The sequence below is a fragment of the Heteronotia binoei genome, chromosome 2, assembly GCF_032191835.1.
Source record: "Heteronotia binoei isolate CCM8104 ecotype False Entrance Well chromosome 2, APGP_CSIRO_Hbin_v1, whole genome shotgun sequence".
NCBI classification, from domain to species: Eukaryota; Metazoa; Chordata; class Lepidosauria; order Squamata; family Gekkonidae; genus Heteronotia; species Heteronotia binoei.
In genome coordinates, this window is record NC_083224.1 from 23,188,969 (window position 1) to 23,213,448 (window position 24,480).

The 24,480-nt window shown below is 43.5% G+C and overlaps 2 protein-coding genes across 2 annotated transcripts in view; one reads left to right on the forward strand and one right to left on the reverse strand.

The window, feature by feature from the left end:
• Positions 1-4,412, reverse strand: part of LOC132566036 (zinc finger protein 470-like) — a 25,288-nt gene extending 20,876 nt beyond the window's left edge. The window contains exons 1-2 of the mRNA XM_060230693.1: positions 4,354-4,412; positions 1,623-2,094 (exon numbers count right to left, since the gene is read on the reverse strand). Of these exons, the coding sequence (XP_060086676.1) occupies positions 1,623-2,045 (423 nt within the window). The 5' untranslated portion in view covers positions 2,046-2,094; positions 4,354-4,412. The remainder of the gene's footprint in view (positions 1-1,622; positions 2,095-4,353) is intronic.
• RPS21 (ribosomal protein S21) lies at positions 4,354-19,133 on the forward strand. The gene is made up of 6 exons (XM_060230702.1): positions 4,354-4,600; positions 8,188-8,283; positions 10,210-10,273; positions 12,804-12,875; positions 17,691-17,746; positions 19,068-19,133. The coding sequence occupies exons 2-6, from the start codon at positions 8,234-8,236 to the stop codon at positions 19,075-19,077; spliced, it is 252 nt and encodes an 83-aa protein (XP_060086685.1). The 5' UTR covers positions 4,354-4,600; positions 8,188-8,233; the 3' UTR covers positions 19,078-19,133.
• The last annotated feature ends 5,347 nt before the right edge of the window (positions 19,134-24,480 follow it).

Consider the following 24,480-nt stretch of genomic DNA (forward strand, 5'->3'; position numbering starts at 1 on the left):
AAAGATTCTATTACACACTTATCTCCTATTTGGCCATATTTATTGCTTCGACCATTGCTGCCCCTAAATTGGATCCGTACAGCTGTTGACCCTGTATACTTGGCTTGTTGTTCCTGTTTTGTCTCAAAATGACTTCATCATGTTATATCCTAATTTGCTTTTCAGTCCTGTTTATAAGTTTGAATGGTTTTCTTCCATTTCACTGTATCCGAAGAAGTGTGTTTGCACAGGAAAGGTCATGCCTTGGGTAAAACTTTATTGGTCTTAAAGGTGCCACTGGACTCTAACTTTATCAACCACAAGGGAGACTTCAAACAAGAAATCAGGAGACTGAGACTGGGAAGGACAGCCATGAAGGAGCTAGAAAAGATTCTTCATAGAATCATAGAGTTGGAAGGGACCTCAAGGGTCATCTAGTCCAGTGGTCCCCAACCTTTATGGCCCCAGGGCTGGCCCGCCGACTGCGGCCCCAGAGTCAGCAGGGTAGGGGGACTCAATTCGGCCTGCCCCCACGGTGCCTCCCCCCATTTCCCTCCTCCCTCCTTCACCCCCCAACGCAGCCTCCCCCCCGCATTTTCCTTCTCCCTCCTTCCCCCCTGTGCAATCTCACCACCTCTTAAAGATGCAACGACTCCTACTTTGTTCTACTGCTTCAGACCAACAGGGCTGCCCACCTGGAAAAAACCGCCTCTGTCAAGGGCATGTGGCGCCCCAGGCTGGCACCCCCCGCAGCATTTCAAGCCCCCCTGAGGTCGCAGTGCTCGCCCCCTCCTTCCCTTCCCTTTCTGTCCCGTTCCGTTGCCTCTTCCCCCCGTGCACCGCGGCCGGCAGGGAAGGAGGCAAGGGCAGCGTCGCTCATCACTGCTGCAGCGGTTTCCCCGGCGAATCAGGTGGTCAGGGGGAGGAGACGGGGAGGCTGCGCGGGGGGGGGGGTTGAAGGAGGGAGGAAGAAATGGGGGGGAGGTGCCACGGGGAGGCCAGCAAGGCTGTGTGGCTCACTGTAAACAGGCCGCGGCCCAGTACCGGTCCCTGACCCGGGGGTTGGGGACCCCTAGTCTAACCCCATGTAAGGATGTGTCACTTCAGTGTAAGTATGTATCACTGGTGACCAAGCTCATGTTAATTCGTGCCATAGTACTCCCCATTACTATGTGTGGGCGTGAAGGTGGAGAAGGAAGAGAGCTGGGAGGAAGAAAGTTGATTCTTTGTAGTGTTGGAGGAGAGTGTTTCTACAGATATCATGGACCACCAAAAAGACAAATAAGTGGGTTTTTGATGAAATAGCTTCAGCTCTCCCTGGAAACTAAAATGACTCAACTGAGGCTATCGTATTTTGGAGACATTATGAGGAGAAAAGAGTCACTGGAAAAGACAATAATGCTATGAAAAGTTTAAGGCAGCAGGAAAAGAGGAAGACCAAAAATGTGATGGATTGACTCAGCCAAGGAAGGCACAGCCCTCAGTCCACAAGACCTGATCAAGATAATTAACAAGAGGGCGTTTACAGGGTTGCCATAAGTCAGAAGTGGCTTGATGACATTTAACAAACATGCACAGAAATATCTGGCAAGAAGCCTTAGGATAAGTCCACTGCTTGAATGGAGTGACTGAAAGCCCCTCACCTGCTGTGCCTGCCTCTTCTCCTCTGCCTGACTCAGGAGGAAACCTTCGGCCAGGGCCACTGCCTGGGAACTGCTCTCTGGCCCGCATCCTCTCACCCAGCCCTGCACTTCCTGCGGCAGGATGGCCAGGAACTGCTCCAGGATCACCAGGTCCATCATCTCCTTCTTGGTGCGCCTCTCTGGCTCCAGCCAGTCCTTACAAAGTCCATGGAGCCGGCTGCAAACCTCTCGGGGCCCATCAGCCTCCTGGTAACAGAACTTCCGGAAACATCGGCTGCGCACATCTGCGGTCACAGTGTTCTGAACCAAGTTCTCTGTCACAGCTCTATCCCAGAATTCAGCACCACTCCCTGCTGGGATGAGATGGGGACCTTTCTTCGATATCTTGCCAGTTCCAGGGCATTCTGGATCCTTCTCTTTCATCTCCTTCCTCTTTCTCTTGGGTTGCCTCTGACTCTAGAAAGACATTCCCCTGGTTGTGAAAAGGGAGAGGGAAAGATATCAGAAAGGCAGGAAGAAAAAGAAAATGGAGTTACATCACTGATCCTCGTGAAGAAACACCTAAGGATTACACTGGTGGATGAGAAAGAGCATCCTTGTTGTAGTTTATGGATCAGGATTAACGTCCCTGTGCTATGTTACATATTAAGTTTTTAAAGATATGCTGGTTTGATCCTTCAGGCAACAAAAATAGCAATATTTGCCTTTTAAAAAATCTGTTATGAGCTTGGCTTCTGATTTCTGGGGATCAGTCTGCCTAGTAGGTACACCTTAAAGTAAACGGGAACCCAGGACAAAGTGACTGGTGAGGGCTTAACCATTAGAGTTCACTGCTCCTTAACGGCTTCACCAAGCTAGTGTTCTTGGAAGTCAGGAAGGCATCCACTCCCCTAGCTTTCCCCAAATTATGTGAAACTTAGTTATTCAAGAGGGCTTCTCTACCCAAGCAATAGGGTAATGTTCTAACCTAACTGCTCAGCAATTTCATTGACAATTTCATTAACAAAGTCACTTGGATGAATTCTTGGGAACTAGCATCTATATTATCGGGTCTAATTTGCTGTAAGTTATATCCTGCTATGTAATTTTGCATCATTTATCGAGTCATGTTAACAGATCCAAGTAGTCAGCCGTGTTGGTCTGAAGTAGTTGAACAAAACAGGAATCAAGTTGCACCTTTAAGACCAACTTAGTTTTATTTAGAATGTAAGCTTTCATGTGCTCGCTAAGCACACTTCAGCTTTATTTCAGTCTTGTTTTTCAGATTCCTGGTTGGTTCCACAACCCAAATTTTATTTCATAGTTTTTTGGGGGCATATTTCATAGTTGGTGGGGGCATATTAATTGCATTACATAAGAACATAAGAGAAGCCATGTTGGATCAGGCCAATGGCCCATCCAGTCCAACACTCTGTCACACAGTGGCCAAAAAAAAAACAAAAAACCAAGTGCCATCAGGAGGATCACAAGTGGGTCTAGAAGTCCTTCCACTTTGCCCCACCCCCAAACACCAAGAATACAGAGCATCACTGCCTCAGACAGTTCCAATAGTATGCTGTGGCTAATAGCCACTGATGGACATCTGCTCCATATTTTTATTCATCCCCTCTTGAACCTGCCTATGCTTGTAGCCGCCACCACCTCCTGTGGCAGTGAATTCCACATGTTAATCACCCTTTGGGTGAAGAAGTACTTCCTTTTATCTGTTCTAACCCAACTGCTCAGCAATTTCATTGAATGCCCACGAGTTCTTGTATTGTGAGAAAGGGAGAAAAGTACTTCTTTCTCTACTTTCTCCATCATATGTATAATCCTCTATCGTGTCACCTGCAGTCAATGTTTCTCCAAGTTAAAGAGCCCCAAGCGTTTTAACTTTTCTTCATAGGGAAAGTGTTCCAAACCTTTAATCATTCTAGTTGCCATTTAACTGAGTCCCATTAAATGGCAGGCAATAATTAATGTAGATTCAGGTGGACAGCCGTGTTGGTCTGAAGAAGCAGAACAAAATTTACGGTAAGTCCAAAGGCACCTTTAAGACCAAAAGTTTTATTCAAGGAATAAGCGTTCACGTGGAAGCATGGCTACCCACCTAAATCTATCTTCATGGAAGGCACCACATTAAGCCACATGTAATGGAACTCCATCTGTCTTATAAAGAAACTTGCACAAATACAGAATATTTTTCTTACAAAATGCAAAAAGCGAGACAATTCTAAAGAATTGTACTTGCACACAAAAGCTTATACCTTGAATAAAATTTTGTCTTAAAGGTGCCACTGGAGTTAAACTTTGTTCTATAATAAATGCAATTAAATAAAATCTCACCAGAAACTGCAGATGAGGGAAGGGGAGCACTCGCCCAAATGTGCAGTATTTGGGGCAGCCAATCAATATGATGACTCGTCCCATGTGATCATCCCTGGACTTTTTATGAGGCCTCCCTTCACGGCTTAGAATGTATTTTGGGTTACCAAAGTCAGATCTCGCCTTTCAGCCCCTGCAAGGGACACCACGGAGAGTATTTATTCAATCCCATTTATATCCTGCTCCCCCTCCCCGGAATGGGGCTCGAGGTGACAGACAACAGATAAGATGAACCTGATAAAACAGTACAAAAAACTTTAAAATATAAAAGTATTAGTAATCTATCTCGGACAAGCTCCACCCACCCTCCAACAGGGCAGGATGGAAAACGCCCCCTCGTCCCCTTCCCTCAAGCTTTCCCCCTCACCTCGACAGAGAGAACGGGAGCCAAGGGCGCATGCGCACCCCGTTTCCCCTTCCCGCCTCAAAGCCCGATGGAGCGATGAGAGAAAACGGGCGGGGCTAGCGGCTGACGAGAGCGACAGAGAGCTTCTTACATCATTTCGTCTGCGACCCGGCCCACTCTGTCGCGTCGCTCTGTTGGCTTCGCCCTCTCGTCGCTCTTCAGTGACGCAATCTTTCCTTTCCTGCCTGAGCTCGCGGCGTGTGAGGAGGTGAGGCGAGGCCTTGTCCGGCTTGTGGTTCGGTTTTTGTCCTCGTTACCCGGGTGGAGGAAAAGATTTCAAGTGGGGAGGGAGTTGGCGATGAAGACCTCCCATCGATATCGTTCTTTGTGCCACTATTTATTTGAGTGCGATCTAAAAGGTTTCCCTTTCTTGGCGGGTGGGGTGGGGGATAGTTCTTTTTGCAGTGGGCTCCAGTGCGCATGCGTGCAGCATACACCCCCCCCCTCTCCCACACACCCCTCCGCATTGCCTACGTAGGGCATTTTTTAGTGATCTAGTTATTCTTCAAGAAGTTTAGGTATTGTAAAACTCCCTCCTCTTTTTTATCCTTGCAACTACCAGCTAAAAATATCTTTCTGCCAGAATTAATTTTTCAAAGTTTGACTGCCGAAGCTTGCCCGCGTTCGTTTTAGCAAAACTTTGTCCCGTTGGGAATGCTTTTGGCGACACAAAGATGGATGTATTCCCTAGGGTTCCCAACAACTGGTTGGTAAATGTATGGAGATTTGGGGAATGGAGCTTTTGACTCTCAGAGTTTATACCAGTGGTAGCCAAACTTGCTTATCGTAAGAGCCACATAGAATAATCGTCAGATATTTGAGAGCTGCAGGACATGAACGTCAGATGTTGGAAAGGAGAGAGAGGTGGGGAAAAAGCAACTTTAATCTTTAAATGCAGTCTCCAAGCCACTGACTGGCTTGACTTGGCAAAGTGGTTTAAAGAAACAAATACCTTCTCCAAGCTGGCCAACAGGGCGGTGGGGGCTTTGAGAGCCACACAATATGTGTGAAAGCGCCACATGTGACTCCAGAGCTGCAGTTTGGCTACCCCTGGTTTATACCCTGAAAGAATTGTTTTTCTGTATGGTGCTACTGGACTTGGAGCTAGCAACTTCAGTCTGGAGTCTGGACTTGGGGGCAGAGGAGGGGCTAGATTTAGTGAAAGGTCCTTTAGTTTAAGATGGCCTGATCTCTTTTCTCTCATATAAAATTAGGGTACTGTAGAGTGCATTTGGTGTTAGCTTCAGGGCAGCCATGGTTATGACAAATCCCATGAGAAACCCAAACACCAAGATTCTAATCAGTTCTTATTTTAAAGCTTTTAAAAAGTGTTATTAGTCTTTAATCTACCACCTGATCACTGGTTTATTGTAGTATATAAAACAGATTAAGATGAATGAGTGACTTTCCCATTGAGAACTGTCACTGTAGCTAGTCCTAATAAAAGATATTCTGTAGATTGTAGTTTGATTTGGCCAAAACCCTCCAGAGAGCTTTTTGCCTTAGTAGCACTGTGAGTTGGTGGGAGGAGGGACATATCTAAATCAAGTGCTCAATATTATCATGCTGTATCTTCTCTGCAAGTTCAAATGAGGCTAGCTACCTGTGAATAAGATTCATATTCAGTCTGAGGTTGTGTTAGTACTGCAGCATCTCACGCATTACTGTTGTTCACAGACTTCATATCTTGGTATAGGACTGCCAGTTTGGTGTAGTGGTTAAGTGCATGGACTCTTATCTGGGAGAACCGAGTTTGATTTCCCACTCCTCCACTTGCAGCTGCTGGAATGGCCTTGTGTCAGCCATAGCTCTCTCAAGAGTTGTCCTTGAAAAGGCAGCTGCTGTAAAAGCTCTCTCAGCTTCACCTACCTCACAAGGTGTCTGTTGTGTGTGTGTGGGGGGGGGGGAGGTAAAGGAGATTGTGACTGCTGTGAAATGATGAGATTCAGAGTATATAGGCTAGGATATAAATCCAATATCATCATCTTCTGTTCCTTGTTAATAGAACCTTGGAGTCTGTAGTTGGTCTAGTTACAAGACACCATGTTCCCCTTTCAGGGAATGTTTAATTATTTCCAGAACTCTCCTCTGGCATTGAAAGAAATTGGTAAAAAGACAGTGGGGCTTGCCTGTTGGAAATTATATTCTCAGGATTGCCGAACAAATGATAATTCTCTATGGTTTTATTATAACTTAATCTCACTTGTAGATATTTGCCTTCCATAGCTGAGAGCTGAAATAAGGATAAAATGTCTCTATAAGGACAGGTCCTCTTGTGGATCAAAAACTGGCTAATTAATAGGAAGCAGAGAGTGAGTATAAATGGGCAGTCTTCACAGTGGAGGACGGTAAACAGTGGGGTGCCGCTGGGCTCAGTACCGGGTTCCATGCTCTTTAACTTGTTCATTAATGATCTGGAGTTGGGAGTAAGCAGTGAAGTGGCCAAGTTTGCAGATGACACTAAATTGTTCAGAGTGGTGAGAACCAGAGAGGATTGTTTATTATTATTGTGAGGCACTCCAAAGGGATCTGTTGAGGCTGGGTGAGTGGGCGTCAACGTGGCAGATGAGGTTCAGTGTGGCCAAGTGCAAAGCAATGCACATTGGGGCCAAGAATCCCAGCTACAAATACAAGTTGATGGGGTGTGAACTGGCAGAGACTGACCAAGAGAGATCTTGGGGTCATGGTAGATAACTCACTGAAAATGTCAAGACAGTGTGCAATTGCAATAAAAAGGCCACCATGCTGGGAATTATTAGGAAGGGAACTGAAAACAAATCAGCCAGTATCATAATGCCCCTGTGTAAATCGATGGTGCGGTCTCATTTGGAATACTGTGTGCAATTCTGGTCACCGCACCTCAAAAAGGATATAGCATTGGAAAAAGTGCAGAAAAGGGCAACTAGAATGATTAAAGGTTTGGAACACTTTCCCTATGAAGAAAGGTTAAAACGCTTGGGACTCTTTAGCTTGGAGAAACGTCAGGTTTACAAGATTATGCATGGGATGGAAAAAGTAGAGAAAGAAGTCCTTTTCTCCCTTTCTCACAATAGAACTCATGGGCATTCAATGAAATTGCTGAGCAGTCAGGTTAAAATGGATAAAAGGAACTACTTCTTCACCCAAAGGGTGATTAACATGTGGAATTCACTGCCACAGGAGGTGGTGACGTCTACAAGCATAACCAGCTTTAAGAGGGAATTGGATAAAAATATGGAGCAGAGGTCCATCAGTGGCTATTAGCCACAGTATGTGTGTATGTATGTATCTATATATGTGTGTGTGTGTGTGTGTGTGTATATATATATATATCCACACACATATATTGGCCACTGTGTGACACAGAGTGTTGGACTGGATGGGCCGTTGGCCTGATCCAACATGGCTTCTCTTATGTTCTTATATTCTTATTTGGTTGAATTACTACACAGGACGTCATTTTAAGTATGCATATGACAATGATGAGAATGCACTGAAATATTTCCCTAAAATGAACATATGAAGCTGCCTTATACTGAATCAGACCTTTGGTCCATCAAAGTCAGTATTGTCTTCTCAGACTGGCAGCGGCTCTCTCCAGGGTCTCAAGCTGAGGTTTTTCACACCTATTTGCCTGGACCCTTTTTTGGAGATCCCAGGGATTGAACCTGGGACCTTCTGCTTCCCTAGCAGATGCTCTACCACTGAGCCACCGTCCCTCCCCCAATTGGTAGTTCAGATACTGCTAGGGATCTTCTCTAGTTTCAAGTCACTTGAGTATCTGAGAGGCACTGATCCACTGTCTTTTCTGCTCAGGAATTTCTTGTTGCACGTCACTAATAGCAGGATCTAAAAACTCACCATGCAGAACGATGCTGGGGAATTTGTGGATCTGTACGTGCCTCGTAAATGGTGAGTAAAAAGATACAAAGAGAAAAAGCAGTCCACACCAATCACAGAGAAAAACTAAACAAAAGAGCTGATGGTGTAAATGAAGAAAGATATTTTATTGTTCAGGTAAAAAGTTTCCTGCAAAACAGGTAGGGGACTTTTTTTCTTCATGTACTATTAGATCTTTTGTGTGCTTTCCCCCCTCATATTTCTCTGCTCCATGGGAACTGGTCAACTGTGTTTCAATGAGCAAGAGAAGTTTATTTGTATTTGTTTTAAAAGTTTACATCCTGTGCCATTCTGTGTGTTCTGGGCAGCTTACAAAAATGATTTAAAATATGCAGTCAAATCCAAATCCAGCAGCATACCAATCAGGTTAAAGCTGAGCTCAGCAGACTAAACCAAATCACACTGAAAAATATATATCTGAAATAGAAATATTCAATGTGCCTTCCAAAAGGAGGGCAGAGAAGCTCTCTGCAGGTATGTACATCCCAGATAATGAAAGAGCCTTTAAGAAGTGGCATATTGAACTGAAACTAGAAGCAAAGGCAGCCTGGAAAGTTGTTCTAACATCCATTGTTATATCTGCACAATACCCCACCATTAAATGGAAGGCCATTGCATTCTGAATTAAATGTAGCTTCCCAGTTGTCTTAAGCAGCAGCCCTATGTAAAGCAAATGACTGTAGTTTTAACTTAAAAGCACAAATCAATGAAGTCAGAAGTCAAAGAGGGAGGACTTTTGATAGAAGCTGCATACAGACAACACAATATTGAACAGATAATTTTAGTGTTATATCACTTTCTTTTTTTGGTCAGTCTATTATCTTTAAGACTGGGATGGGATAGTAGATAAGGTGCATACAGGGTAAAGAAAGCTGGAGTTTAGGGCTTTTTACCAGATAATGAGATAGATATGTATGTTGGGTACGTTAAATAAATCTTCACTTACTTACAGGAACAATTTCACATTCTTAAAATCGCTTGATTAAATGGCTGTGTAATGATTGTAAGATCAAGCAAGTTTATGGGAAGGCAGCATATAAATTAACTGGATTTCTGCCTGTGCTGGGCCTGTTTTGTATTCACTAAAACATATGGGCTACCTTATACTGAACTAGACCATTGGCTCATCAAGATTAGTATTGTCTTCTCAGACTGGCAGTGGCTTTCCCACTGTCTCAGGTAGAGGTCTTTCACATTGTCTTCCATCTGATCCCTTTAGCTGGAGACTCTTAGGATTTAATCTGGGAGTAATGAGTTTGGTGTAATATAGATTTCTTTCCTCCAGCTGCCTTTTAGAAGCAACAGTGCAATGAATTGATGCATTTCTTTAAAGAATAGCTTAATATCAGTTATGAGACTGTTCAGATTTGTACTTTGCAATAGGGCTAAGGTTTCTATCTTAACCACCATCTTTTTTTTGTTTTTAAGGACACTTAAAGAAATTCCAGCATGGTAGATGAATGTATCAAACATGCATAAAATTCAGTGATAGAAAAGGCATGATAATTTTGAGTAGGATGTAGAATACAGTGCTCTTGTGCTAAGTAATCCATGAACACCCAAGTCAGTACTATGAGGAGTGTAACTGTACCTCCCTGTTTTTCATTAAAAAAAATCCTACCTTTCCATGTGATAAAGCAGTGGATGCAACACAGATTATAACAATTGCATTAGTTAAAATTTGCCAGAGAGCACAAATCAGTATATTAATCAGCACTGTTTAATGGGGTTATGCATAATAATGTCACATAAGTGGAGTTTCTGGCAACAGTATACAGCAGGGTATACATAGGTCGGCCATGCAGTGCTGGCAGAATAGATGTGGCCTCTAATTGTGTGGACTAGACAGCAATTGCCTGTATTACCTTGTCACAAGGAAGGGGGCTTGTTTTCCTAGACCTGTCTGATTTATAAACTTTTTGTGTCTTTTTTCCTCAGCTCTGCTAGCAACCGGATAATTGGTGCCAAGGACCATGCTTCCATCCAAATAAATGTTTCAGAGGTAGGTAAACTATCAGAGTTAGTCATAATATGCCAGTTGACAGCATGAAAGAATCCAAACCTGTGTCGTTCAGTCATTCTTGTAACTTTCCAGATGCCTGAACTGAGTAAGAGATAAACACTTGTATGGCAAATTATAGTGTGCTTTGGATAAGTATATGTGGATCACTCTTCTTAAGCAGTTCTATATAGCAACTGGAAAAGCCAGATTATATACAGTTGTGTCCTTCTAAGCCACTGACTTTTATGTATTTAGAAGGGTACGACTATGCTAAAGACTGCACTGATTAGTTAGCCAATTACTGCTCTCCAACAACAGCAGCACTGGGAGAAATAGTGCTGATGCAATTTGCTGCTGTTGTTAATTTTGGGGGGGGTTTTTTGGTATTTTTAAATGTGTGAGTGTGTGTGTGTGTGCTGGTGCACCTGGAAGTCATGGCGACCTCTGGTGGCGAATCCCTGTTCATTCCCTCTATTCATGAAGGGTTTTCCCATCACTTTCCCCAGGAATAACAGAAATGGCACTGGAGATGTTAGAAATTAAAATAAAAGAACAAAATTTATTGGACATAAGGTAAAGGTAGTCCCCTGTGCAAGCACCAGTGTTTTCAACTCTGGGATGACATTGCTTTCCCAGTGTTTTCACGGCAGACTTTTTATGGGGTGGTTTGCCATTGCCTTTCCCAGTCATCTACACTTTCCCCCCAGCAAGCTGGGTACTCATTTTACCGACCTCGGAAGGATGGAAGGCTGAGTCAACCTGGAGTCGGCTAACTGAACCAGCTTCCGCTGGGATCGAACTCAGGTTGTGAGCAGAGGGTTCTGACTGCAGTACTGCAGCTTTACCACTCTGTGCCACGGGACATAACCGAGTGGGAAAAAGCAGACACTTTTAGGACCTTCAGGTGGATATTGTGTTTCTGCACCACACTTGCTCTCTATGGCACTCTCCAAGAGACATCATCTGTGGCACCTCCCCAAGTATCTCTTCCCCCAGGAATAATTCCCACCACCACCACACCTGTCAAAACCCAACTCACTCTTTAGAATTCTGTGGGCTTGTTCCAACCAATGGGAGAGCTAGGAAAAGAGCTATCAATCATAGCCACTCTTCCCTCTCTGCCCCTCTTCAAACGATTCCGCAGTTTTGCAAAATCACCTTTTTGTTCTAATCCATCACAGACCCCTACTGGGGACATGAAGGATATTCAAAGAAGAGGCTGAATAAAGCCTCCCACTGCCTTCCAACTGCTAGTATTCCAAGGAGGTCTCCCATCCAGAACTTCCTAGCTTATGAGATCTGATGAGATCAGGCTTGCTTGGGCTATCCAGGTCAAAGCGCTGCTGTGTTTAGTTTTGTCTTGCTCTGTCTCTGGTAGAGGCATTTTCAGGCAGATTTGAGCCATTACTAGATGCAGCAGTGGCATGAGATGAATTGCTGTTGCTTTCTTTGGACATATAGAGATCAGGATGGTGTACCTGTTCCCTGGTTTAAGCTTCAGGATCCCATTGAAAGGAAAGTTGAGTGTAGGCATTGTCTGGTGTCACTGACCTCTGGGTTTATGTGAAGAGGTGGTTGGCAAAGAACTCTGACCAGCGTAAAAGGAAATTTTCGCTTTTAATTGAATTTAAAAGAAACGTTCACAGTTCAGGGTGTGTGTGCGGAGCAGATAAACACCCCGGTCCAAAAATCATACAAGAGCAATAAAATACTTGCTCAGTATCAGGAAGCAAGCAGACAAAACAATGAAACAAGCTAATCTGGTTGTACAAACTTGGAGCGTCAAAGAAAGGTGTGGGAGCCGTGCTGGTCTTATCAGGAATTGCCTTGGGAAGGTGTCCGTTTTCCAACTCAGAGATGCTCACTTGGGAGGGGGGAAAATCCTTTTAAAGCTGCAGCCACTCCCTTCGTTCAAGGGAGAGTCCTACAGCTGAAGCCAATCGCACCCAGCCATCCTATGCAGACTGGCTTCCATTCCTTACAGGCATCAATTATTTCTTCCACTGCATTGGATCAAGATTATCCCAAATCCACAGGAAGAACCCAGCAGGAGAGGAGCAAATAACTATAACGAAGGATGGGCAACTGCCTTTTGTACATACCTTTGTGGCCTCTTTGTGTCCCATTCTGCAAATGTTAATTGTCTTCTTGTTTTCTATCATTTCACTTTGTTGTTTAAATAAGATTTCTTCTTGTTGGGATGTGTTGAGGCTTAGTAAATAAAATTTAGAAAAAATAAATTCTTCTCCATATATGGGATCAGACAGACTTTTGTCCCAGAGTTTATGGCTCCAATGAATCTGGGCCAATGGTGTTTTTCATTAGTGCAGCTGAACCCCATTAATTTACTTTATATCTAGCCAGGGAGGTAGCATGGAGGCCAAAAAGTATTTTTATTATTATTATTATTTGCATTCTGCATTTTCCAAATATGTAGATATGATTACACTCTTCCCATGGGATTTCTGTTGACATGTTGAGAAAATGAGCTTGTAGTTACACATCATGATGTGAAATGCTCCAATTTCAGGTTGACAAGGTCACAGGCAGAGTCAACGGCCAGTTCAAAACATATGCAATTTGTGGAGCAATCCGTAGGATGGTAAGTGTTTTCTTAATATATTTCTAAGATGAATAGAACTCCCAGTGCCTTTTCATCTCATGGTGGCTGTCTTGTTTTTGCATTGGGGTCCCTCTGCAGGGTGTTCTCATGAAATGATGCCCCGAGTTCATGTGCCATCCTATTGGGTATTAACAACCAGTGCAAGACTGCAGTACAAGAACATAAGAGAATCCATGTTGGATCAGGCCAGTGGCCCATCCAGTCCAACATTCTGTGTTACACAGTGGCCAAAAAAACCCCTGGCGCCATCAAGAGGTCCATCAGTGGGACCAGGATGCTAGAAGCCCTCCCATTGTGCCCCCCCCCCCAAGCACCAAGAATACAAAGCATCACTGCTCCAGAGAGAGAGTTCCAATAATATGCTGTGGCTAATAGCCACTGATGGACCTCTGCTCTATATGTTTATCCATTCCCCTCTTGAAGCTGTCTATGCTTGCAGCTGCCACCACCTCCTGTGGCAGTGAATTCCATGTGTTAATCACTCTTTGGGTGAAGAAGTACTTCCTTTTATCAGTTCTACTCCGACTGCTCGGCAATTTCATTGAATGTCTACAAATTCTCATATAGACAATGCATAATCTTGTAAACCTCTATCATGTCTATCAGTCGATGTTCCTTCAAGCTAAAGAGCCCCAAGCGTTTTAACCTTTCTTCATAGGAAAAGTGTTCCAATCCCTTGAGGGAGGAAGATGCTTAAATGGCCTTCCAAAGATGCTTCATCTACCGGGTTTCTTGAACTGCAATCCTGCACACACTTTTTTGGGAGTAACTCCTCTTGAAATCAGTAGGCATGCTTCCGATTGGTGTTTTAGTCATCTACCTTTAAGGCAGAACCTATGAGGCTCTATAGGGAGGTATAAAGGAGATAAAGAGGTGCAATCAGTACAAAAATCAGATTTGGAAGCGGTCACAAAAATGACTATGAATCTAGATTATACTTGATACAAACCAAGGTAAATGGAGTTGCAGAGATAGCAGAAGTCCCTCTCTGTATTATTCTTCTACAAGATGCTTGAGGTGTAGCGGCCATTGCAGAGGTATTCCAGAGGTGTCTTTAATGTTTGTATTTGTGCAGTGATTCTTTGTACATCTTCTCTGACTTTCCTTTACAGACCTTGCAGTTACTGTACAAGCAGAGTGGACCATATTTTACTTATTTACTTCATTCTTTACTCCCACCTTTCTTTCCAATGTGGACCCAAATTAGCTTACATTATTCTCCATTTTATCCTCACAACAACCTTGTGAGGCTGTGAGTATGGCTAAAGTCACTCCATGAGCTTCTGTGGCATGGTGAGGATTTGAATTTGGGTCTCCCAAGTACTAGTTCAGGGGTGGCCAAAGTTGCTTAACGTAGGAGTCACATAGAATAAATGTCAGACGTCTTGAGAACTGCAAGGAAGGAAGGAAATGGAGGGAGGCAGAAGTGGAAAGCAACTTTGACTTTTAATGCGTTCTACAAGTCGCTGGCTGGCTTGGCTTGGAGAAGTGATTTAAAGAGACAAATACCTTCTCCAAACTGGCCAATGGGGTGTGGGGAGGGCTTGGAGAGCCACACAATATATGTGAAAGAGCCACATGTGGCTTCCGAGCTGCATTTGGCCACCCCCATACTAGTGCTACACTCTCAACCAGTATGCCATACCAGCTGTCACCCTGTCTTGCTGTCATCACAGAACAATGGACTGAATATCAGGAGAGACTGATGTAATAAGGTTCCGTTTTTTTAACGATAGTTTATTTATTTTCATGTATTTATTTACAAAAAATTGTATCCTGCTTTTCTGCCTTTACAAAGGCTGGCAAGGTTTCTAACAGTTTAAAACGGGTGGCTAAACTGTGGCTCTTTTGCACATATTGTGTGGCTTTTGAAGCCGCCACCACCCTGTCATCCAGCCTGGAAAAGGCATTTCTCTCTTTAAAACACCTCACCGAGCTAAGCCAGCCAGTAGCTTGGAGAATGCATTAGTTACTTCCTTTCCACCTCTCCCTCTCTCCCATCTTCCTTCTCTCCCAACATCTGATGTTCACATCTTTCAGCTCACAAACAGCTGCTCTTACGTTAAGCAGGTTTGGCCACCCCTGGTTTAAAATATAGATGATAAAGTTGCATTATAAAACTACCTGCAGTTTATATCATGACATCAGGAAAGTACTGGTCATGCCAATTCCCAGTGCCTATCCTGGCCACAATAGGAAGATAATTATGTCAATTATGTTTGCAGGCAATAATCAAAATTTGACTAGGAGGGTTTCTAAATTTGGCTGGATGGCTTATCGAATTAGGGAAGAAACAAAGAGGTCTAGACAATGTATAAGCTTAAAAACATACAAAATGTGAAAATAGTAGTTAGGGAGGAGGGATTATTGGGGGAATGCGAAACACAACAAAAGTCTTTCTCCCACTGTCAGAAGATAGTAACAGAAGAAGACAGACAAGTTTTCCTGGAGATGGAGTTCCAGAGCTTTGGTGCCATGACCAAGAAGGCACTGTCTCAGGTTTCTACCTGCCTAATCTCAGAGGGCTGGGAGCACCTAAACCAGGGCTTCTGAAGATGACCATAATGGTTAGGCAGGTTCATAAGGGATTAAGCAGCCCTTTGGGTATGTTAGGGGATTTTCATGTGGTGAGCAATGGTATCTACTAACTTGAGATGGACTGTCATTCCCGAATCATATCAGAGCCACACAAAATTGTGGCCTAAATAGCAGCAGAGGTCTTTTGCAGATTTAGATTGGCTGGCTTTGCAAATCTGGCTTAATCCTCTCGTGCCGCTGATCACTAAGGACATGGACCTGCTGTTGCTTTAGGGGAATCCCAGCATGGCTCATACACTCTTTAAAGGGCTATGTGTGCCATTGCCTTAGCACAGCTTGTGATCCTCTTTATTAGTGTGCCAGTGCTCCACAGCAGTGTTTGACAAAGCAGAATTCATGTAAATAATGAAAACAATAAAAAGCTAGGAATAAAAACTAGGCTCAGATGAGACAAGAATAGAGAATAGAATAAAGGCCTAGAAAAATTCAGGGAAAACATTTTCTTTCTGAAGGAAACTTGTAAGATTACTGCAGATTAAAAAAAACCTCCTATGAAATATTTTTGTCTTCTCTTTTAGAATGAATGTGATGCTTTTAAAGACAAGGTGGGCACACTGTAATGTGGTGAAAGTGCCCTCAAGTCGCAACCAACGTATGGCAAACTCATGGGGTTTTCAAGACAAGAGGCATTCAGGGGTGGTTTGCACTTGCCTGCCTCTGCGTCACGACCCTGGTATTCCTTGGTGGTCTCCCATCTAAATACTAAACAGGGCCAGTCCTGCTTAGTTTTTGAGATGTGACAATACCCAACTAGCCTGATGTAGGCATACACAGCTGTTAATTTCAGGATGCATTTTTGCACCTAGGATACTTAACCTTCATTAGGAGAGCACGCAGGGCTTTCACTGCCTTCTGTTTTCATTTTCACCTGACCCTTCCCTTGTGACTCAAACCACTGACACACATTCCCACAGACTGGGTAACAAATAACTTATTGTCCTAAGATAACACAGCATGTGTCACACAGCAGGGGACCAGGAAGGGCATTCTACTACACTGGTAAGGGTCTGTCTTTGGTGGGCCCAGAGCACCCACCCAACCCCTGTATCTTCCTTCTTTAGCAAACACCTATCTGTGACCAAAGATACCTGAGGGCCCATGCCGAATAACAACAAGTTTATTATAAGTGGGTTGTAAAACTCTTAGTGCAACAGTGAATATACAAACAGTAAAGGCAGTGCAAAACAAAAAGAAAAGCCCTAATGTGACTAACTATACATTCCCTTCCTCTAATTTCAACAGACTCACTCACCCTCCTTGGATGACTCCCCAGCTGCAGCATTCTCCAGCCCAGCCTTTTCAAAGAGAACAACTTCCCTCTCCATCTAGGCCTCTTTATGCCTTCCTCCCAGGTCCCACCCCTCTGGACAAGTTTCCCCTCCAAAATCTCTGCCACCCAGTCAGAGGGACAGAAGAGATCCTGGGAGATGTAGGCCCACTAGCAACTCCTAGGCAGGCTCATCCTTGCCCTGTAGGCCTCACTAGGCCTAAGATCATGATAGCATGCATGAGTTCCTCTCAAGTATTGGATAAATTTGCAGTTCTACTTGTCAGAAACGACATACAATTTTATATGCTAAGGGAGATAAATGCTGCATTTTGTGTTAAAACAGCAAAATTATTTTACATTTGATAGGACAGTAAGTATTGCCTGTATTTCAGTATTTTCCAAAATTTTAATCTCCCCTCCCCCAAGGGAAGTTTGGTTTTTCCCATGGCTTCAAAATTTTTGGAAATTTTACATCTCTAGGAAAGGATGCTAGGCTACTGGCTATCCTCTTGAGCAATGAGAGCCAGTTTGGTGTAGTGGCTAGGAGCTCAGACTCTAATCTGGGAGAACCGGGTTTGATTTCCCCACTCCTTCACGTGCACCTGCTGAAGTGACCTTGGGTCAGTCACCAGCTCTCTCAGAGTTGTACTCTCAAGAACAGTTCTCACTCTCAGCCCTACCTATCTCCCTGGGTGTTTGTTGTGGGAAAGGAAGGGAAAAGAGATTGTAAGGTGCTCTGGGACTCCGAGTGAAGGGCAGGGCATAAATCCAGCTCTTCTTCTATGTAATTTGCATCTTGGGCAGAATCAGTTGCTTCTCCTTCCTGACAATGACACATTTTAAAGTTAACCCCCCTCACTTTACACTGCTGTTTTTGACACTGTTGTTTGCTGACTTAACTGTTGCACTTTGTTTATGTCTTTTAGGGGGAATCGGATGACTCTATTCTGCGCCTGGCGAAAAACGATGGTATTGTTTCCAAGTAAGTATATGGGTATAGCTGAGCCAACTTCTTCCTCCTTTAGAACTTAATCTCTTTATTATTTCTGATGCAGTTCTGGATCCAGTCCATTTTAATCCCACTCCTGCCTCCAGGGAGCTCAGAGAGCTGTTATCTAGTTCTGTAAAGTAAATTAGGCTGAATGAGTCGTAGAAAAGAGCAAGAGTCCAGTTGTGCCTTAAAGACTAACAAAATTTGTGGGAGGGCATGAGCTTTTGTAACTCACTCCTCACTTCTTCAGAAAGACTCTTTCTGTTTTCTGCTGCTACAGGCAGACTAACACAGCTACCCATCTTAAGAACATAAGAGAAGCCATGCTGGGTCAGACCAATGGCCCATCCAGTCCAACACTCTGTGTCACACAATGGCCAATATGTGTGGCTAATAGCCACTGGTGGACCTCTGCTCCATAGTTTTATCCAATCCCCTCTTAAAGCTGGCTGTGCTTGTAGCCACCACCACCTCCTGTGGCAGTGAGTTCCACATGTTAATCACCCTTTGGGTGAAGAAGTACTTCCTTTTATCCGTTTTAACTTGACTGCTCAGCAATTTCATTAAATGCCCACGAGTTCTTGTATTGTGAAAAAGGGAGAAAAGTACTACTTTACTTTCTCCATCCCATGCATAATCTTGTAAACCTCTATCATGTCACCCCGCAGTCAACGTTTCTCCAAGCTAAAGAGCCCCAAGCGTTTTAACCTTTCTTCATAGGGAAAGTGTTCCAAACCTTTAATTATTCTAGTTTAATCATTCTGGTTTTTGGTGTGCTGGGTTTGGGTTCCCTGGACTGTACTCACTTTCTTCACAGCCATATAGCAGCTGCAGGAAATAACCTATTCAAAAATAATCAGGAGCACAATTCAGATAAGGGGGGAGGGGCTCGCTCTCTGTTTTCTGGAGCTGAAATGGCCCCAGCAGGGAGCTGTTTGTATAACTGTTGGGGCTGCACTCAGCTGTACTCAGCATGCAGCTCCAAAGTTCTGCAAAGAACTCCCTGCTGGGGCCATTTCTGCTCCAGAAAGTTCTTAGCAGCGTCAGGTTCCTGCCAGTTTTTAAAATGACATTCCTTGCAGCTGCTGTTCAGCTGCAGGGAAAGTGATGATCAACCCGATTGGCCAGTAAAGTAGCAAGTAGTTTGTGGCCCTCACTCTCCCATGGAAGCTTGCCGGGTGTCCTCAAGCCAGTGCCTCATTTTCCCAGCATAACCCATCAGAGCATTGAGATCCTCAATTTTTAAAGTTATTTGGGGGGGGGGGTGGCATTAACATCTAAATAAATAATTTCCCCTTCTCTTCTTTTCCAGGAACTTCTAACTGAAAAAGCACCATGATGTGGAGTTTCTTGTAAAATAAACAGTTTGAAAAATTAATATGCAGTGTCCAGTTTCCGTTTGGAATAAACAAAGCTGAGGTGTTCTGCTAATTTTAGGAAGTTTTGCAAGAGCTGAATTTTCACCTGTAGAACAGTGGTTTCAGGCCTTGTGTTAGATTAGAACTAACTTGGACTGGCGAATGTGTTGACCTTTGCATATGAAAATGTGTAGGCCCGCTTTAGGATGGATGACCGCATTGCTACATACAGCTAAAATTGCTCCACAGTTACTTTTGACTACTAAATTATTACCTTAAATTTTTAAACTTCCAGGAGAGATTCAAATCTTGGCTCACTTTGGCTGGCTGTACTTTCAGCTTTCAAAAATAACAGTTGTGCATGCCTTTGTCAATTGCATTTGACCTGTAAAGGTCCTTATTCCATTCCAGTCTTCCCCATACTACTTCTTAATTTACTAGTTTTAAGAAGGTTACTAAAATATAGGAAAAGCTAGACCCCCCATTTGAATGGCTGCATAAGATTTTGCAGCAACAAGAATTACAAGTCTGCTATGGTCTTCTAATAAAAGAAGTAATGTCTCCATATAAAGAGCTCCTAATCGGCTGTTTGTAAAGATGAGGTACTAAATTTACCTGGAGATTATTAGTTTCTTGTGTTCCGCTTTGTTATAGGGAATAGTTTGCCTTCCTGCAGGCTTCTCCTGTTGTTAACTGGGGTACTTTTAGAACTTATTTGAAGTATTGTAGCTTACAGAACTCAAGAGTTTTACAATATAGATAAAATAGAGTGCATAGAATACATTAAAAGCCCAATCACAATTTAGGACTGTCTATAAATTAAATCAAATGCAGTCCTAAATAAAACCAGCTGCCTCCTAAAAATCAAAAGTGAAGGGGCTGCCACTGAAAAGGCCCTCTCTCATATACCCACAAAACTAGCTAGCTTCTTTGACTGATGGGTTAGTCAGGAGGGCCTCTCCTCTTAATTTCCAGGCAGGTACATAACTTCCTTCTTTTGTTATGAGTTCAAGTAGGGAAAATGCAGGATATTGGTGCCCTTGGGGGGAGAGGAGAGAATACTGTTATTGCAAAATGTGTAAGTCTATTTTACCAAATAGCTGAGCAGCTATTCTCAACTTGTAGTAGCTTATTAATTGGGCAGGTAAAAGGTTTATGCCTGGTTATCTGTTTAGCAGAGACACAGTGGGAGCACAGCTGAATGGAATGAGATGATGTATGTTGACATTTCCCGGGTTTCTGGCTAATATCCACTGGCGCTGCACTTTTGACCTGATGCACACAGCTGTTCTTGCTTTGGGGTTTGAAAGAGGCTTGTTCTTAAAACTTCCTAGCAATCAGGTGGGTTAATGCAGCAACAATCAAAGAAGGCTGTCATTAATGTTGACAGGGGGTGAAATTATTTTTTAATTTGCATCCAAATGATTTTTCAAGGTTTAGGATTGGGTAGCAATGGGTAGGTAAAATCTGAATACGAGTTTGGAGGTACATCATAAATAACTGTAGAAGGCAACCATGTTTTGTGGGAAATGTGGATAACTCTTGCACAGCAGCAGCTTATAAGGCCTTGAAGTTTCCTTTGGGAGAGGCGGCTTAGGAAGAGGCCTCTATAACTCAGCTGTATTTGTGGGAGAGCAGGGACTAGCAGAGACACCTGGCTTGGTGTAGTTATTATGACGGTAGGAATAGCAGAAGCCATTGATCGCTTGAACGTCACTGGGACTTCTGGAAGCAGCAAGAGGTTGTGTTTGGGAATCACTGGGTAGATTCAGGAGGCAAAGCATAACCTTGAGAAAAATGGCAAGATAGCATCCCTCCTGTGTGGATATCAAGTTCTTGGCCTGGACACAAAACAAGTATAACTAATGTAGCTTTTATGTACACATTTATTGGCTCCTGGTGGTTATCCAGACTACTCTTTCCCTCTTGTTAAGTCCCCCCACCAGTAGCTGGATTATGATTTGTGGTTGGTGGGCATTTTGAACAACAATAGAAATGTGGAATAATTAAAAAAGAAACGTATAACTTCGACCAGAAGGGTTAAAATATCAAGACACAAACCTTGAGAGCCTATAAATATATCTGAACAGTTTTCTAGCTAGTTTGGTGTAGTGGTTAAGTGTGCAAACTTTTATCTGGGAGAACTGGGTTTTGATTCCCCACTCCTCTGCAATCAGCTGCTGATTTGACCTTCAATCAGTCACAAGTTCTCGCAGCGCTGTACCTCTCAAGAGCAGTTTCTGTCAGAGCTCTCTCAGCTCCATCTACCTCACAGGGAGTCTGTTGTGGGGCAAAGAAGGGAAAGGAGTAAACTACTCTGAGACTCCTTCAGGTAGTGAAGGGCAGGATATAATCCAATTTCTCTGAGACCATTATGTCCCCCAGATGGACCGTTTTTGTCCAAGGAATACCAGGGTTGTGACACAGAGGCAGGCAATGGCAAAGCACCTCTGAACATCTCTTGCCTTGAAAACCCTATCAGGTCATCATAAGTCAGCTGTGAGTTGACGGCACTTGTCCCCACCACCAAATTGGTGCTCAAAGGCGAAGGGAAGGTTGTGCTATGAATGCATGCTGGGGGAAAAGCTAGTGAGATTGGAAAGGCTGAACTTTGGGTGTCCCAACTTCTCCTTTGTTCAAGAAATAAAAAGTGTAGAGGTATGCCCTATGAGCCCGGAAAATATATTTGATTTTTTAAAAGAACTTACCGTATATACTCGAGTATAAGCCGAGTTTTTCTGCCCAAATTTTGGGCAGAAAAACCCCCTCCTCGGCTTATACTCGAGTCACTATTCCGCCCGCATGCCTATATTGATGGTTAATCAGCTCCCACGCGGCTATAATAATGATTATGGTAAGTAGTAAAATAGCTGTGCGGACGGGTGGCTGATTACCCTAATCAGTAATATAGGCGGGCGGGCGGCTGATCACTCTATTCAGTAATATAGGCGGGCGGGCGGGCGGCTGATCACTCTATTCAGTAATATAGGCGGCTGATTCAAGCTTAATCAGCCGCCCGCCCAGCTTTTTTACTACAGCCGCGGGGAGATGTTGACAACAAGCGCCGCCAATCACAGTGGATGTGATGCGCCCACAGTTATTGGCGGGCGTGAGACGGCCAGTAGGGAGGGGACTCGAGATGAGTGCATAGGCGGGAGCCGCGGGAGCACCAGCCACGAAGTAAAACAATTCACTGTATAGGGTATATGAAAGGTACCATAGGTTTACCAGTAACTGCTGCGTTTCCCACCCTCGGCTTATACTCGAGTCAATAAGTTTTCCCAGATTTTTGGGGTAAAATTAGAAGCCTCGGCTTATATTCGGGTCGGCTTATACTCGAGTATATACGGTATTTATAGTCCATCTTTCTCACAGGGACTCAGCAGATTAGTGAGTCAGGACAATCCACAAAATGCGACATTCAATAACTAGCACATTAGGATTTCAGAAGTTGAACAACAGAAGCATAGCATCAATACAGTATGAACATGATACATTAAGCAGGACAGAAATTACATAATAGGATCCTACTTTCAGCAAGTATTGGCCATGGTCTCTGTTTTGTGAATCATTTCCTACAGTGCAAACCTGTTGCCTCTGTTGAAAAGCCCTCTTGAATAATTCCGTTTTGCAGGGTGAGCAAAAATCAACAGCTGTCTGTACATGTGCTTTCTCTGTTCCCAGACAGGATTCTGGGAATCTTCCTGACCTCAGACAGGCCGTTCCACAAAGTGGGGGCCCACAAGGGAGAAAGCACATGTATGGGCTTGATTTTGCCCATTTTCAGGTTAATATCTGCAGAAGTTCGATTCAGTAGAAATGATTGCCACCATCACTTTTCCCTGCCCACTGAAGCAAAGCATCTAACATAAGCTGCCAGTTAAAATGCGGGTCCCGCTTCTATAAAGGTGCAATATCAGTGATCAGTTGAGCCTCTGCCAAGTTTGAATAGCATGTAAGAGGCATTCTCAGTGTTTTCTCTCTAGCCTTGAAGCTCCATTTCTTCCAATGCCATTAAAAAGTGTTATTTTATCAGTGTCATGCTGGGTGTAAAAAATCCCCCTTTTAAAAGTTATACTTGACAGATTTCTATTACCATACCTGTGACTTCTTTGTGAATTTAAGATGGCCATTTCTATTTGATGGCACGTGAGCGGGCATATGGAGCAGAGGTCCATTAGCGGCTATTAGCCACAGCATTTTGTTGGAATTCTCTGTCTGGGGCAGTGATGCTCTATATTTGTGGTGCTTGGGGAGCACAGTGGGAGGGCTTCTAGCCCTACTGGTGGACCTCCTGATGGCACTTGGTTTTTTTGCCCACTGTGACACAGAGTGTTGGACTGGATGAGCTTCTCGCCTGATCCAACATGGCTTCTCTTATGCTCTTAAAACGAGTCTTGCTTTTAAGGTAAATAGGATAATTCACTACTTAAATAATAGTAGAGGATGAAGAAGACGCCTGTCTTAAATTACTTTTCTGTATTCATAATATCCTGCATAGGTCCAGATGAAGATGAAGATGAGACATTTATTACATCCATCTTATGCACACTTTGTGTTTCCATGTGCTGATTATTCTTGGAAGCTAATGTAACATAACTTCCTGCATTTTCAGCTGCATATCTTTAATGAGGATTCATTCCAAGCTGGGTCTACTTGTCTTAAGCGTTATTTCTGCTGTCTACCAGAGAGTCTTTAAAAAATCCTGCTTCCTTACCCAACTAAAACAATGTTGCTGGCTTGAGCTATTCTAGAACGCTTTTTCAGATGTATTTTTAAGACCCCTTTTCAAATGTGCAGTAAAAATGACTTCTGCTATTCTCAGACAAGACTATTTCAGGTCCCAAAGAACCATGAAAGGGAATGTACTGTAGTTGGATTGCACAAGGAGTGCCTTGTTGCCCTTACATGGTTACGTGAAGTCAACTTGTGAAATTCTCCTTGTTGCTTACAGATTTGGCACTCAAAAGGACATTGCTTATTGCTTTAGACAGTATCAGGGTCTAGTGTCTAAAGCAACACATTGTTATCTGAGCATTGAACTAACTACAGCAGTGTTGCCACAGCATTGGGTATTCCGGGTCCACTGTAGCAATAATTGGTAACAGGATCTTCCTGTGTGGAAGAGAGAGTCAAAGATGCAAATGTTTGCTGAGGGTGCTGATCCTGCAGTACTGTGTGGGCTTGCTTATTTAGTACATGTTTTGTTCCTCCAAGAAGCTTAGGGGACTGCTCATTCTGCAAAGTAAATTGGGTGGGAAAAGGGTGACTGGACTCCCAGTCAGCTTCCATCATGGCTGAATGGAAATTTGAATTTGCATCTTGCAGATCCTAATCCAATATTCTAACTAAATAGATCCAAGTATG

Excerpts from the sequence above, each read along its gene's own strand:
- RPS21 (XM_060230702.1), top strand. The coding sequence starts at position 8,234 with ATGCAGAACGATGCTGGGGAATTTGTGGATCTGTACGTGCCTCGTAAA. Across the intron at positions 8,284-10,209 it reads CTGTACGTGCCTCGTAAATG|CTCTGCTAGCAACCGGATAA; the intron begins GTGAGTAAAAAG and ends TTTTTTCCTCAG. Across the intron at positions 12,876-17,690 it reads GTGGAGCAATCCGTAGGATG|GGGGAATCGGATGACTCTAT; the intron begins GTAAGTGTTTTC and ends TATGTCTTTTAG.